General features: G+C 40.1%; 1 protein-coding gene across 2 annotated transcripts in view; it reads right to left on the bottom strand.

Moving 5' to 3' along the window:
• GPLD1 (glycosylphosphatidylinositol specific phospholipase D1) overlaps nt 1–12,253 on the bottom strand; it is a 36,035-nt gene extending 23,782 nt beyond the window's left edge. For both annotated transcript variants that reach the window (XM_054019999.1, XM_054019998.1), the window contains exons 1-6: nt 12,052–12,253; nt 8,903–8,958; nt 6,304–6,382; nt 3,394–3,491; nt 462–572; nt 105–153 (exon numbers count right to left, since the gene is read on the bottom strand). In XM_054019999.1, the coding sequence (XP_053875974.1) occupies nt 105–153; nt 462–572; nt 3,394–3,491; nt 6,304–6,382; nt 8,903–8,958; nt 12,052–12,169 (511 nt within the window). In that variant the 5' untranslated portion in view covers nt 12,170–12,253. The remainder of the gene's footprint in view (nt 1–104; nt 154–461; nt 573–3,393; nt 3,492–6,303; nt 6,383–8,902; nt 8,959–12,051) is intronic.
• Between the last annotated feature and the right edge of the window lie 793 nt (nt 12,254–13,046).

The following is a 13,046-nucleotide window of genomic DNA, read 5'->3' as shown; positions in this document are numbered from 1 at the left end:
ATACGCGGGGGCAGAATCATCCCCATAATTTGACTATGCACTACACTGGTATTCACAGAGGGACTGGGATCTCATTGGTTCATATCAGTAAAAATAAAAATTACCAAAATCACCAGTATGATGAGCATCTGAGTATGAGCCATGAAAATCAATCTGGGGGGAAATAAAAAAGAAGAATATTTCATGTATAAAACCAATTACAATAAGCCAATTTTGATCATCCTTCAGTACAAACAGAAAAGGATAAGTAAAGTGACACTAAAGTTGATAGGCCCAAAATTTGGCCAACTTTGTTCTGCAAATGTTTGTCACATCAGTGTGTGAAGTTAAGCATTACGGGTAAGTCTTTCCAAGGCCAGAGACCTAGATTTTTCCCCTGGGTTAAAAGCCTATTTGTAAATACAAGTTATCAATACCAATATCTACAGGTTTGATTAACCAACAAAATGATGTACACTTACTTCTCCCATGGTCCTTAGAAATCCTTGATCAATGCCCAAGCTATGCCAGCTCACATCTGCCACCATATGTGAGGCAATTCCAAACAGGAAAGCCACCAGTTTCTCTGTAGCCTAAACAACAATAATATGCGTGTAGTAATGCCCAATCACTTTACTACAGCCCCATTATCTTTAAAAAAAGTTATTAGCATTTCATCTGCTCAGTGCATTAAATAAGGATACAATTCAGCAACCCTTTCTCACTAAGGGCTCTATATTGCAAGGTGCTGAGAACTATGGCCCAGATCCTTGAAGGTATTTAGGTGCCTAACTCCCATTGATTTCATTGGAAGTTAGGAGCCTAAATACCTTCAAGGATCTGGGGTCTTTGTTCCTGATCCTGCAAAGCATTTAGTTACATGCCTAACATTAAGTACTGTATTAGGTCCAAGACTACGGAGTTACATACTTGACTTTATTGACGTCAGTCGGCCTACTCATCTCCTTTGAGTTAAGCATATCAGTGCTATGCTGGATCAGAGACAGAATATTCAGCACGACGGCATCCTTCAAGACTGAGCCTACTTAGCCATACTTATGCTAATAGTCTCATAGACAAGACAATGGAGTACCTGTGCGAGCACTACTCAACATAAAGGTAGAAGTATAAAGCACTGAATAATTTCAGAGAGATTCCTTTGTCACTTAGGAATAGATATATCCACTTCTAATACAATATGATATGAAGTCCCACCTTATGTCTAATTAGAAGTTTATTTCAAGCTTTCATAGGCAAAAAGTAGAGAAGTCATTTGTGAACACATTCCTCAGCAGTGTTGTTTGAGTTTCTTCAAGAATCAGTGGTCTTCCCTAAACCATGATCACTTTTAGAGATTTTTTAAAATATGGAACTGATACATTTTCCCCCCTCAACAACTTTACAGCTCATGAAAGTTAAACAGTCCACATGAACAGTACTGTTCAGACCTAGGGAAAATGCTGGCAGCCTCTGCGCAAGCTCTTCCCAAACCTCCCAGGTTTAGGAATGCACTTCAGAGCTGACCTATAAAATGCCTTGAATTGCTATTGCAATTATTGGATTCTCCTGAGCAAAGGCTGGCAAAATTCTACAAAACTGGCAAACTCTCCAGGGGGCAGGGACTAGGATATGACCCCCAAGGATATGATCCAGCCGCGGCTGGAAAAAAACAACAACCCTGACTGTGACACATGGCCAGAAAGGGTTAAACATCCTGCAAAATAAATTACTCAAATTCAACCCTTAAAGACATGTGGGGAGATAACGTTTGTGTTTTTGTGTATTTACATATGTATGGGCAGTGGTCAACAATGTAATCAACAGCCCCTGTCTATGCTGTATTCTGATAATTTAAATGCTAGGATGTTCTTTTGATCTTTGAATGAAGTGTAAACACAGGATAGCTCTGTATTCATCTCTCTTTGAAATGTATAGCAAATCATCAGTGAATGGTGGAGGAACAGGCGATTGTCTTATGTTAATTCGTATAGCTAAGTATCGATGATGGACCCACTTCAAAGACGCCCTGATTACCTATTGTTCCCCAAAGGACTCCGACTTATCAAAGAAGACCTGAAATTGTATAAAAGTTCCTTGGGTCCCGATCCTTTTTATCTCAGATCTGCTTAAGCTTCATCCAGGGAAGTTTGAGTCGCAGGATGAGATCCCAGTTAAGCTGGTACACCCTGGATATGATATTGGACATTGGACTATAACCGATGAACTAAATTTTAAAGGAACTCTGCAACTACAAAACTCACCATCTCTGCTATGTATCTGAACCTCAAGAATTGAACTCATGTCTGTATGTATATTGATCTTTTATCCATACTCTCTCCCTTTACTTTTTAAATAAATTTTAGTTTAGTTAATAAGAATTGACTGTAGTGTGTATTTGGGTAAGATCTGGAATATTCATTAACTTGGGAGGTAATGTTTCTGATCCTTTGGGATTGGTAGAACCTTTTCTTTTATATGATGAAATAAGATTTTCAGAAATCTTCATCATACTTGACATGGGTACCTGGATGGAGGCCTGAGGCTGGGTTACTTTAAGGGAACTGTGTTGTTGGTATCTGGGCAACCAGTGAGGTAATAAAGAAGCTGTTCTATGCTGGCTTGGTAAATCTAAGTATTAAAAATATCCACCAGCTTTGGGGATTATCTTCCCCATTCTTTGCAGTTCATCCTAACTGAGTGACCTCAGCTGGCCCCCATTGGGAACCCAGTCACACTGACATCTGAGAGTTCTATCCCGAGTTCATGAGTGAGACTTAATTTTACTTTGAAATTGCTGTCACCCCAGGTGACCAGGCTCCAACTGACAGCCTGGGAAATGGGAGAGGGGACCCCATTGCAGCCTCACCAGGCTTGGGGAGGGCAAAGAATCCTAAAAGGGGCAGATGTGAGGTTGGGAGAGCTGAACTATTGCCTGGAGGCAGCTGGAGGGGTGAGGTGAGGAAGGTGGGGGCTGATGGGGCTGTATTGATGGCGGATTCTGAGCAGATGGGAGTGAGTGCTGGGAGGGTGAACTGAGGGCGGTGGGGGTTGATGGGGATGGGGCGCTGAACTGAAGGGGTGGTGATGGTAGAACTGTTGGGGGGTTGAGGAACAGGATTAATTGCTGGGCAGGAGACGAGCAAATGTGGGGGTTAGAGTATTTGTAGCGGGGTCAAAATCACCTTATCTAGTACATGTCGGAGAGTGGGCAACATGCACATACTTGGGGGATGGGCAGGGGAGTTCAAATATCAAGAGACCGACCTAAAAAACATAATTTATTTTTTAATCTTGTGATTTTTGTGGGTCCGACTCATGATTTTTAATCTTTTGAAGTTGGCAATACTGTTTAGGTGAAAAAGATGGTTGGTGGAGGCTTTAAGAAGTCCATGTAAATTCAAGGGGTTTTCCTACCTCCTCCCAAGGCTGAGGATACTTCTTCCTGATGTAATGGATACTAGTGTTGAGAAATGGTGCCCAGTGAGTGTCTTCAGAAACATAATGAAATATTCCTGCAACATCAAAAAACAAAATTATACCTTGATTTGAACTGCTCCACACGTTAGATTTCTGCTCAATTGCACATGTTACTTTTGAAACATTTTATTGTACCAAGAGTCACTGAAAAGCACTTGTGCATATTTTATATTGTCAAAACAGATACTACATTTACCTGCCGTATTTTTGATGGAAACATGTGAAACCCTTATCCCAACCCCCCTCTGCCCTCATGGTTTATGAGTAAGTGAGATACAGAAAAGTATATCACACCTTAAGGGGAGAAGTCTAGCAGAGTGAAGAGAGAGGCTAGTGGCCAAATGAATGCACTGGATTTTATGGTAAGACAAGCTAGTGGGGAATCCAGGCAAATCAAAATCCCATGCTTCAGGGCATGAGCTGACTGCCACAGAGGTCTGGAAGGAAACAGCCATCATCTCGGTGTACAAGATTGCAAAACTGATTAGGTATATTATCGGTTTGTGTAGGGAGATTAGGTCTTCGTCTGAAGTATCAATCTCTGGCCTCACTTGGACTTGGACAATTCAGATCTGGTCTCAGAGTTAAAAGTAAGCCAGTATGCCCCAGTACAGCATACCGGCAAGAACCAGTGCGCTGTACCGGGGTGGCCCGGCTTCCCCGGGCAGCAATTTAAAGGGCCTGGGGCTCCCAGCAGCGGCTGGAGCCCCAGGCCCTTTAAATTGCCGCCAGAGCCCCGCTGCCGGAGCCCTGGGGTAGCGGCAGTGGGGCTCCAGGGGTTATTTAAAGGGCCGGGGCTCCCGCTGCCTCTACTGCCCTGGGCCCTTTAAATAGCCGCCGTAGCCCCACCGCTGCTACCCCAGGGCTCTGGGGGCTATTTAAAGGGCCAGGGTGGTAGAAACAGGGGAGTCCTGGGCCCTTTAAATAGCCCCCAGAGCCCTGGAGTAGCGGCGGGGCTCCGGGGGCTATTTAAAAGGCCCAGGGCAGTAGAGGCAGTGGGAGCCCCGGCCCTTTAAATAACCCCCGGAGCCCCGCTGCCACTACCTCAGGGCTCCAGCAGCAGGGCTCCGGCAGCTCTTTAAAGGGCCTGGGGCAGAAGAGGCAGGGGAGCCGCGGGTCCTTTAAATAGCCCCCGGAGTCCTGCTGCCAGAGCCCTGGGGTAGCAGCAGCAGCTGAGGGCTCCAGCAGCGGTTTAAAGGGCCCGGGGCAGTAGCGACAGCCGAGCCCTGGGCTCTTTAAACTGCTACCGGAGCCCATGGGGAGGGCACTTACTGGTACAGAGCGGGGCAGGGCTGGCTCTGACCCCCCCATCCCCGCCCCTTCCACCCGAGGTCCCGCCCCTTCCGGGGTCCAGAGCCAGCCCCAACCCAGCCCCGTACTGGTAAGTCCCTATTTCTACTTTCACCCCTGTGTGGTCTCATCTGATACTGAGCCAGGAGAGCAAATTCAGTGTGCCTATGTAATGCTTTGGGAGTTAATTTTACAGTGCCTAGTAGTGTAACTTTGAGTTCTATCCAAGTGCAGCTCTTTTATTGGGGGAGGAAGAGAGCAAATAGATTTTCTAGAATCCGGAAAGATGATGGATGAAAAGAACATGATTTTATGTATAAATGCTAACAAAATCGACAGGGTCTCCTGGATGATTTCACAGCCTACTATTTTCCTTTCATTCTTAAGAGGAGATGAATTGGAAACATGGGAAGACTTAGCTATTGGTACCAATAATGCCAGTTGTAGTCATAATTTTTTTATATGGACTTTCGTTCTCCAAAAAAAAGGGATTAGGATTCAAATTTATTTCAAATAGGCCCCCAAACAGGCATGAGATAAGCTATGTCTACACTGCAGCTGTGCCACTGTAGGGCTTCTGGTGAAGACACTGGAAGTCAACGGGACAGAGCTCTTCTGTCAGCTTAACTCTACTTCTGTGAGAGGTGGCAGCTATGTTGGCGGAAGAAACTCTCCAGCTGGCATAGCACTGTCCATTCTGGTGCTTAGGTTGGTGTAACTTACATCTCTCAGGGGTGTGGATTATTCACCCTCCCCTGAGCAACGTAAGTGATACTGAAGTAATGTGTAGACCTAACTTAGGAGAAGACTAGTATGTGTCTGTGACAGGGTGCTGAGTGAGAAGCACTTAATCAGCCCCTGCCTCTCCAGCCCCAATCTAGGGGAATGGATTGGGGCTGGCTGGATAGCCCTGCGTCTGCCTGGTAACGGGCAGCATCTGACAGCCTCATTAGCCAGGGCTATAAAGGCTGGGAGTAAACCAGAGGAGTGGGGTGGGAAGAGAAAGGGACACAGGCACAGAGGGAGCTGGGAGCCTTCTGGTCTGTTGCTGGCCAGGCCTGCACTTGGCAAAGTTGGGTGCGAAACTCGTACGTAGATGGAAAGTGGTGGTGGGAAAACAACTGTAATAAAGAACACTGGTGTCGCATCAAGCCGAGAAATTCCTGACTGATCAGAGAGGGCAACAGGCCAAAACTAGACAGGCCCAGCATGCACCTAATACAGTGTCTCTCCCCCCACCTCTGCCACCATTTCCAGCTCACCCTCCCTTTCGTATCCCATTACGCCAGGAGAACTTTAGAAGCCAGGCGTGCCCAAAAAGTTAGTAGAATCTGTGAATCTTAAGAGCTGATTTTTTCAGAGGCTTGTGTTGCAGGAACCCTTTGTTCAAATAACCCCAAATGTGGATTACTATCCCTACCCAGACTCCAGGAAGCCACAAAATTTCAAAGCAATCCAAGTAACCACACAGATTTTAGAGCATTTAGAAGTCTATCTTTAAACAGAAATTGTTCTTAACCTTAACTACAGCTCCACTATAATAAACCCTCTTCTTACCATTCTTGCAGATAACAGGATAAAAAGCATCAGGATAAAGGCTCCCAGCCTGAAATGCATCCTGGTGGTTTAGTAACAACTGGGAGAGGAAAGGATGAGGGAACAAGAAATCAGAATACAATTAACGACGACAGAAAAAGGTTATAGTGAATACTTAAGGTGCAATGAGTCAAAGACAACATTTACACTTCAGCACGATATTGCCAAAGTAAAACTAATAGTCAAATACATTACTTCAGTTTACAAGATTAGGGATGGGGCAGAAAAAAAAAGAGTCTAAACTAACTGGTTTATATTGTAGTGATTTCAAAAACAAACACACAAAACAAAACAAAAAAATCTTCACATTATACAACAAAAAATAAAATAGTGGACAGACACTTAAATAAAACCAGTACTCTGAGAAAAGACCAAATAATATAAATAGGGTTGTTAATTAATCGCAGTTAACTCACACGATTAACTCAAAAAAATTAAATTGTGATTAAAAAATTAATCATGATTAATCGCGCTGTTAAGCAATAGAATACGAATGGAAATTTTTAAACTATTTTTGGATGTTTTTCTACATTTTCAAATATATTGAATTCTATTACAACACAGAATATAAAGTGCTCACTTTATATTATTATTTTTGATTACAAATATTTGCACTGTAAAAATGATAAAAGAAATTGTATTTTTCAATTCACCTCATACAAGTACTGTAGTGCAATCTCTTTATCATGAAAGTGTAACTTACAAATGTAGAATTTTTTTTGTTACATAACTGCACTCAAAAACAAAAACAATGTAAAACATTAGAGCCTGCAAGTTCACTCAGTCCTATTTCTTGTTCAGCCAATCACTCAGACAAACAAGTTTGTTTACAATTTGCAGGTGATAATGCTGCCCGCTTCTTGTTTACAATGTCACCTGAAAGCAAGAACAGGTGTTTGCATGGCACTTTTGTAGCCGACTCACAAGATGTTTATGTGCCAGATGCGCTAAAAATTCATATGTCCCTTCATGCTTCAACCACCATTCCAGGGGACATGCGTCCATGTTGATGACGGGTTCTGCTCGATAACGATCCAAAGCAGTGCGGACCGACACATGTTCATTGTCATCATCTGAGTCAGATGCCACCAGCAGGCTGATTTTCTTTTTTGGTGGTTCTGGTTTTTTACAGTGCAAATATTTGTAATAAAAATAAATATAAAGTGAGCACTGTACATTTTGTATTCTGTGTTGTAACTGAAATCAATATATTTGAAAATGTAGAAAACGTCCAAAAATATTTAAATAAATGGTATTCTATTATTGTTTAACCGTGCAATTAATCGCGCGATTAATTTCTTTAATCACTTGACAGCCCTAAATATAAATAATAAAATTTATATTGCATTGAAGGATACCAAAAGCACTTTAAATGCACTACAGTGAAAGCTGTGTTATCGGGCACTTTTATCAACCAGAAAGCTCTATTAACCGGCATTACTGATATCTACCAATACAAATCTTCAATCTAGTAAGCAGGACTAGTATACTGCCCAGGAGGTTATGCAATTGCACATTCTGCACTCTACTCATGTGCAAAAGAGGCAGAAGACAAGTAAGCAAGCTGATATCAGGGATTTATTCAAAAAAGCAGGTTCCAGAGTGTGTCATAGGGTCATTACAGATTCAGCCCAACCTTCTACATCTACAGTGATAACTGATGTTGATAATGATGATCCTGAAGTGCCTTCTGAATCATCAAAGAAAGATTAAATTATGTTCAGCATAGTTTTAGTGCTAAGTGTGTTTTTAGTGATCTGGGTGTACGCCATGTGCTGCCCATAGTGATATGTAGTGTCATAAGATAACTTACTGTATAGAAAACTTTACTTGAATGCACCTAAGTGCTTCAAGAAACCAACCACTCTGCAGTGCAGTACTACTACTGGATTGGTGAGTATCTGTTTACTATTTTCTACTTTATTCATTTTATTCTAATTCTTTGAAAATTGGTATTCCATTGGTAAGTATAACTCTTAGTTAATGGGGAGTGCCAGTTAATCAAAAATTCCAATTTCCCCAACATGCCAGATAACAAAGCTTTTACTGTATATACAAGTATGTATGCACACATTCAATGTGATTACTCAGACATACTTAAAGAGAAGCACATGCTTAAAGTGTTTTTTCTGGCTGCGGAAAGCCTGTAGAAGTGTGCTATAATTACACAAACCTTTTCTCTCATCTGAAGTGATATTACACGTGGCTGATGAAAACACAAACATGACTCTTGTTTGTTACTTGTTTTTGTTGTTAAATCTCCATTCCAGGAGTCATTGATTAATTCCTCCAGACATCTACCTCAAGAGGAATGCTAATTAATTTAAGACAGTTGGCAAGAATACAAGCAGAAAAATTTCTGTACAGCTACACAGTGTACACCTAATGGTAGTTATTATGTATTTATTTCCGGTTGCGTGCAGCATAGGCAAAGCACTTTCCACACCGAAAAGGCGGGAATCTGATGAGCTCACTGTCTGAAGATTGACAAATAGACAAAAAGTGGGCAGAGGAAATTGTCACAACATATATGCAATGAAACAATAATATGCTTCCTTACCTTTCTATAGTTAACATTCCCTTCATGTTTACTGAAAAATTCCAGAGCTCGGTGTGCTGAAAAACAACATATAACATTAAAAACTAACTTAAAAGTATTGTGGCTAGGCCCAGCTTTCATTAGAAGTACTGTCAAAATATAGGTGCTAGAATGAATTGAAGTGTACTTATAACACAACTGGCATTGGCATACAGCACACCACCCCTCTTGACATTTCCCATGTGGTAAATGACATGTTCTCTTCTCATAGCAAATAGATGGTACTCGGTTTTAATAAATGCAAAGATGATATTTCTTTGATGCTTTTGGACACAGACTGAGACCTTGTTCTCCTTGACTCTCCAGTTCCCAGAAACCACAAGCTGCATTGGCCAGCCTAATACTGTAACACAACAAAGGGTCTTCTTACATCCGAGCCCAGACTATCACAATTAAGGAATGGAATGCTCATTCACACAGCTTTGATATGGTATGTTCCACAAAATTCTAGGTACCACTAGATAGGCTACTTGGAATTTGAGTTTGAAAGTAATTCTTGTAATTTTAATTAATTTTTATTATAGACATACCATTTAAGTTTCTTTGTTCCCCTAAGGTATTGAATCAGATATAACCTGTGACCCATCGTTAATGTTTAACTACTTGATTAATTTTTACCATACATGAAAAACAAAAATCTGCAGTCAGCAAAGTAAAGACAGTGTTTACTCATTGATCAGTTAGGCATGCACATTGCCACGCAGTACTTACTAGGCAAGCATCACACTATAGAATAAAATAAATGGGCATCACTATTTTAAAGTGAAATATTGTTCAAACTTTGATTACATTTGACTTGTGTTAATGTGACAATCCCTGGAGACAATTTATTTACATATATTCTCTCTGTAAAAGGATTTGGTTCAAACTGCAAACCCACCAGCTATTCAATTCTTGCTATGAATACTGGTTTCATTTTGACTATTAATGTAGCTTGGACCATTTAAAACTATGGTATATAAAGCACACACAGATACTTTAGGGAACAATTTCTCATCAGCAAGGGAATAGACAAGATAACTTAATAGGCCTTTCCACCTTCTTAGTTCTATATTTTAAACAGAGAAGAGATATAATTTCCAGTGCCTGGAATTCTTGGATTGGCAATTTATTTCCTCTATTCCTCCATACACACTATTAATCAAACATATTGATTCTGCAAGTTGGTCTACGCCGTCGCAGGCAGATCTTTACAATGGTAGAGCCTCAGGAACGGACGTCAATGGAGCTCCACTCAGATGTATATGTTTGTCCATGCACATGTTTTTGTATGGCCATAGTAAGTAGAGTGCAAGGAAGCATTGCTACCTACACCAAACTTAGTCAACATTTTGACTATATGATTAATTTTAAAGTCCTTTGAGAAATGTGAATATGAAAAGTGTTATATGAAATCAAATTCTATTCCATTTCTGGCAGGTTTGTTTTCTATAAAGTGTAACTCATGGATCTGTAAACTAGAAATGGCTTAGGAAATGAAATGTCTTTACCTGCATTAGCACTGGATATCTTTATTAACTATGGGTCCAGTCCTGCCACCACTTAAGTGAATGGCAGAACTCCAGTTTGCTTCAGTGATAACAGGCTTGACTTCAGTGAGAGAAAGATTGGGTCCAATGAGTGGTATTTTCAGACAAATAACTAAAATATGGTTATAAATTGTGACCCAATAGCAAATTATAAGGAGCATTACTCAGGTAATCATGATCAACGGGTTAAATAAATGTAGCCTTTTTTTAATTTGGAAAATATATCAAGTTTGTCCTTGATTAGAGTGGATTAATTTGGAATAAATCTGTCAAATTTTGTCTCTGAATTTTCTGCAAGCAGATTGGAATTATCTCAGTTTTGCAGATTCTGCCATCCTTATTCACAGTAAGCACCTTTAGCCTAAATCCTGCAAAGACGTATGCACCTACTTAACTTTATGCTCTATGAGTTGTCCCATTAATTTCAATGGGACTACTCATGGTGTACAAAGTTAAGCATCTGCATATGTCTTTGCAGGATACAGCCTACAGTACTACACACTGTAAGAGGGCACAACCTGGCTCTGAATAAATTCTGTGCATACTCTTAGTCTGTAACTTGTTCACAATTGCAAATATTCAATATTTGAAATTTGAGAAGTTTGATTGGCCCAAGGCCACATGCTATGTTTTTATTCCGTATTTGGTTAAGATGAATACTAAGTGTCAGGATTTCTGGTGCAAGTACTCACAAATTATAAATTAAAAATGTGTTGTGAGTGAACATTCCACAACATTCACTTAAAATTCACTGTTTCCATTAATATTCTTGCCAGTAAACTCATTTGGTAGAATATTTACAGAAAGCAGATGCAATAAAATAAATTTATTTAAAAATTCAAACAAAAATATTTATGATTCCTCTTCCCTGCCCTCCATCCCAGTTTGCCCCATCTCTCCTTGATTCTGTGTTGCATAATGTTATTTGGCATTAGCTGAACTGTATATTTACCTACCTCAAATAAAAGTACAACAGAGACTTTGACACTTATTTTTATATGACAAATTCAGCATCATACTTCACTACCAATTTTACAAAGAAGTTAACATACAGTGCTTTGAAAATGTACAATATTATTAAAAACAATTTGAACAGAGAAAGCTGATATAATTAAGACACCCATGTAGCAACAAAGAACATTTAGAAATATAAATAAGCCATAAATTATTTCCTAGAAAATCTGTTGTAATTTAAATATCCCATATTCGTGATCAGAAAGGTGATAGTATTGGTGAAGTTAAGCATTAGGCTAATTCTTCTCTTCTTTCTGCCAACCAGGCCATTTTTGTATAAGATCCATAGACACAAATACAAACATTCCAATTACATGATGCCACATTTTAGAGAATTCACACTGATTTAAACACCTAACATAAAAATAAACAGGAAAACTAGTGCTACAGCACAAGTTCCAGACAGGATATATACTCAGACATTCATATCTGCTATTTAGTCTAAGAAAGATGGAATTTGCATGATCACTTTCCAGTGATCCAATTTTCTAGCCAATCCTGTATTCACTTTCCTTTGCAAGCAATTTAAAATATTATGCTAAAATGCATATTTTGTATGTATCTTACCTATTTCAATATGTGTTGAAATACCAGACGGCATACATCTTTGGGACAGGCTGTAAACTATAATCAGCAGAACAGACCAAACCTTGAAACCATCCATATTGCTAATATACTGGCACATAAATCATGGCTTTGAAAATGCTTGGGGCAGTATTACTGTGACCTTTGAAATCTAGGTTACAGTATATTTCTCTCCTTTCAAGCATGTCGCTGACACAGAGGCTAAACTGTCAGGTTATTTGAAATGCCCCTGTTTTCCAGTTTGATGTTAATCATTATCAGCACTTATCTTTTACATCAGAGTGGATGTTTTTTATGACCAAAGGCAAAAGAAATCTGTACTACAGGATATTTCCCTCCTGAAATCTGTGGCATTTCTAGACTATGGGAGGGTAACTTCTATTACTTGATCTTCTACACTTCTGTATTTTAAATAGAGATATCATTGTAAGATAAAAAGGGTCATTCAAAAATATTTGTAGTATGGCATACAGCTGTCTTGTGCAGCTACATAAACTATTATAGAAGACTAACACAATATTACAAAGTGGTATTTTTTAGCTGAAATCAACATAAATACCAATTTTACAAGTTTCACAAGGCTTGAGGTGAGAAACCACAGAACTTATTAACACCCCTCCCACCAACAACTGGCATGTATGTTTCTGTGGTTTAGGTCCCATAACCCAGTGGTGTTTAGGTTGTTTTCCACTAAGAGTTGAGTGGGCTCTTGTAATACAGCTTGTAAAAGTGTTTGCTGGGTTTTTTTCAGTTTCTGGTGTCTGCATGGAGTCCAGTAGGACTGGGGCTCAGGTTTGTCAAAAGTTTCACAAGACTTTGAGCAAAGTTGGTCACATTTTAAAATCTGTCACAAAGCCGCAAACCTAAGAAAAAGTCACTTCGGGCCAGATCTTGCAGAGACTTATATGAATGGAGTTAAGTCTAGGGGTGAGGTACTGCCAGAGGGTGGCAGAGGGCAAAACCCCGGCACAGGGAGG

This window comes from Malaclemys terrapin, chromosome 2, assembly GCF_027887155.1.
Source record: "Malaclemys terrapin pileata isolate rMalTer1 chromosome 2, rMalTer1.hap1, whole genome shotgun sequence".
Lineage (NCBI taxonomy): Eukaryota > Metazoa > Chordata > Testudines > Emydidae > Malaclemys > Malaclemys terrapin.
Note: the sequence above shows the minus strand (reverse complement) of the source record. Positions and strands in the feature narration are given on the sequence as shown.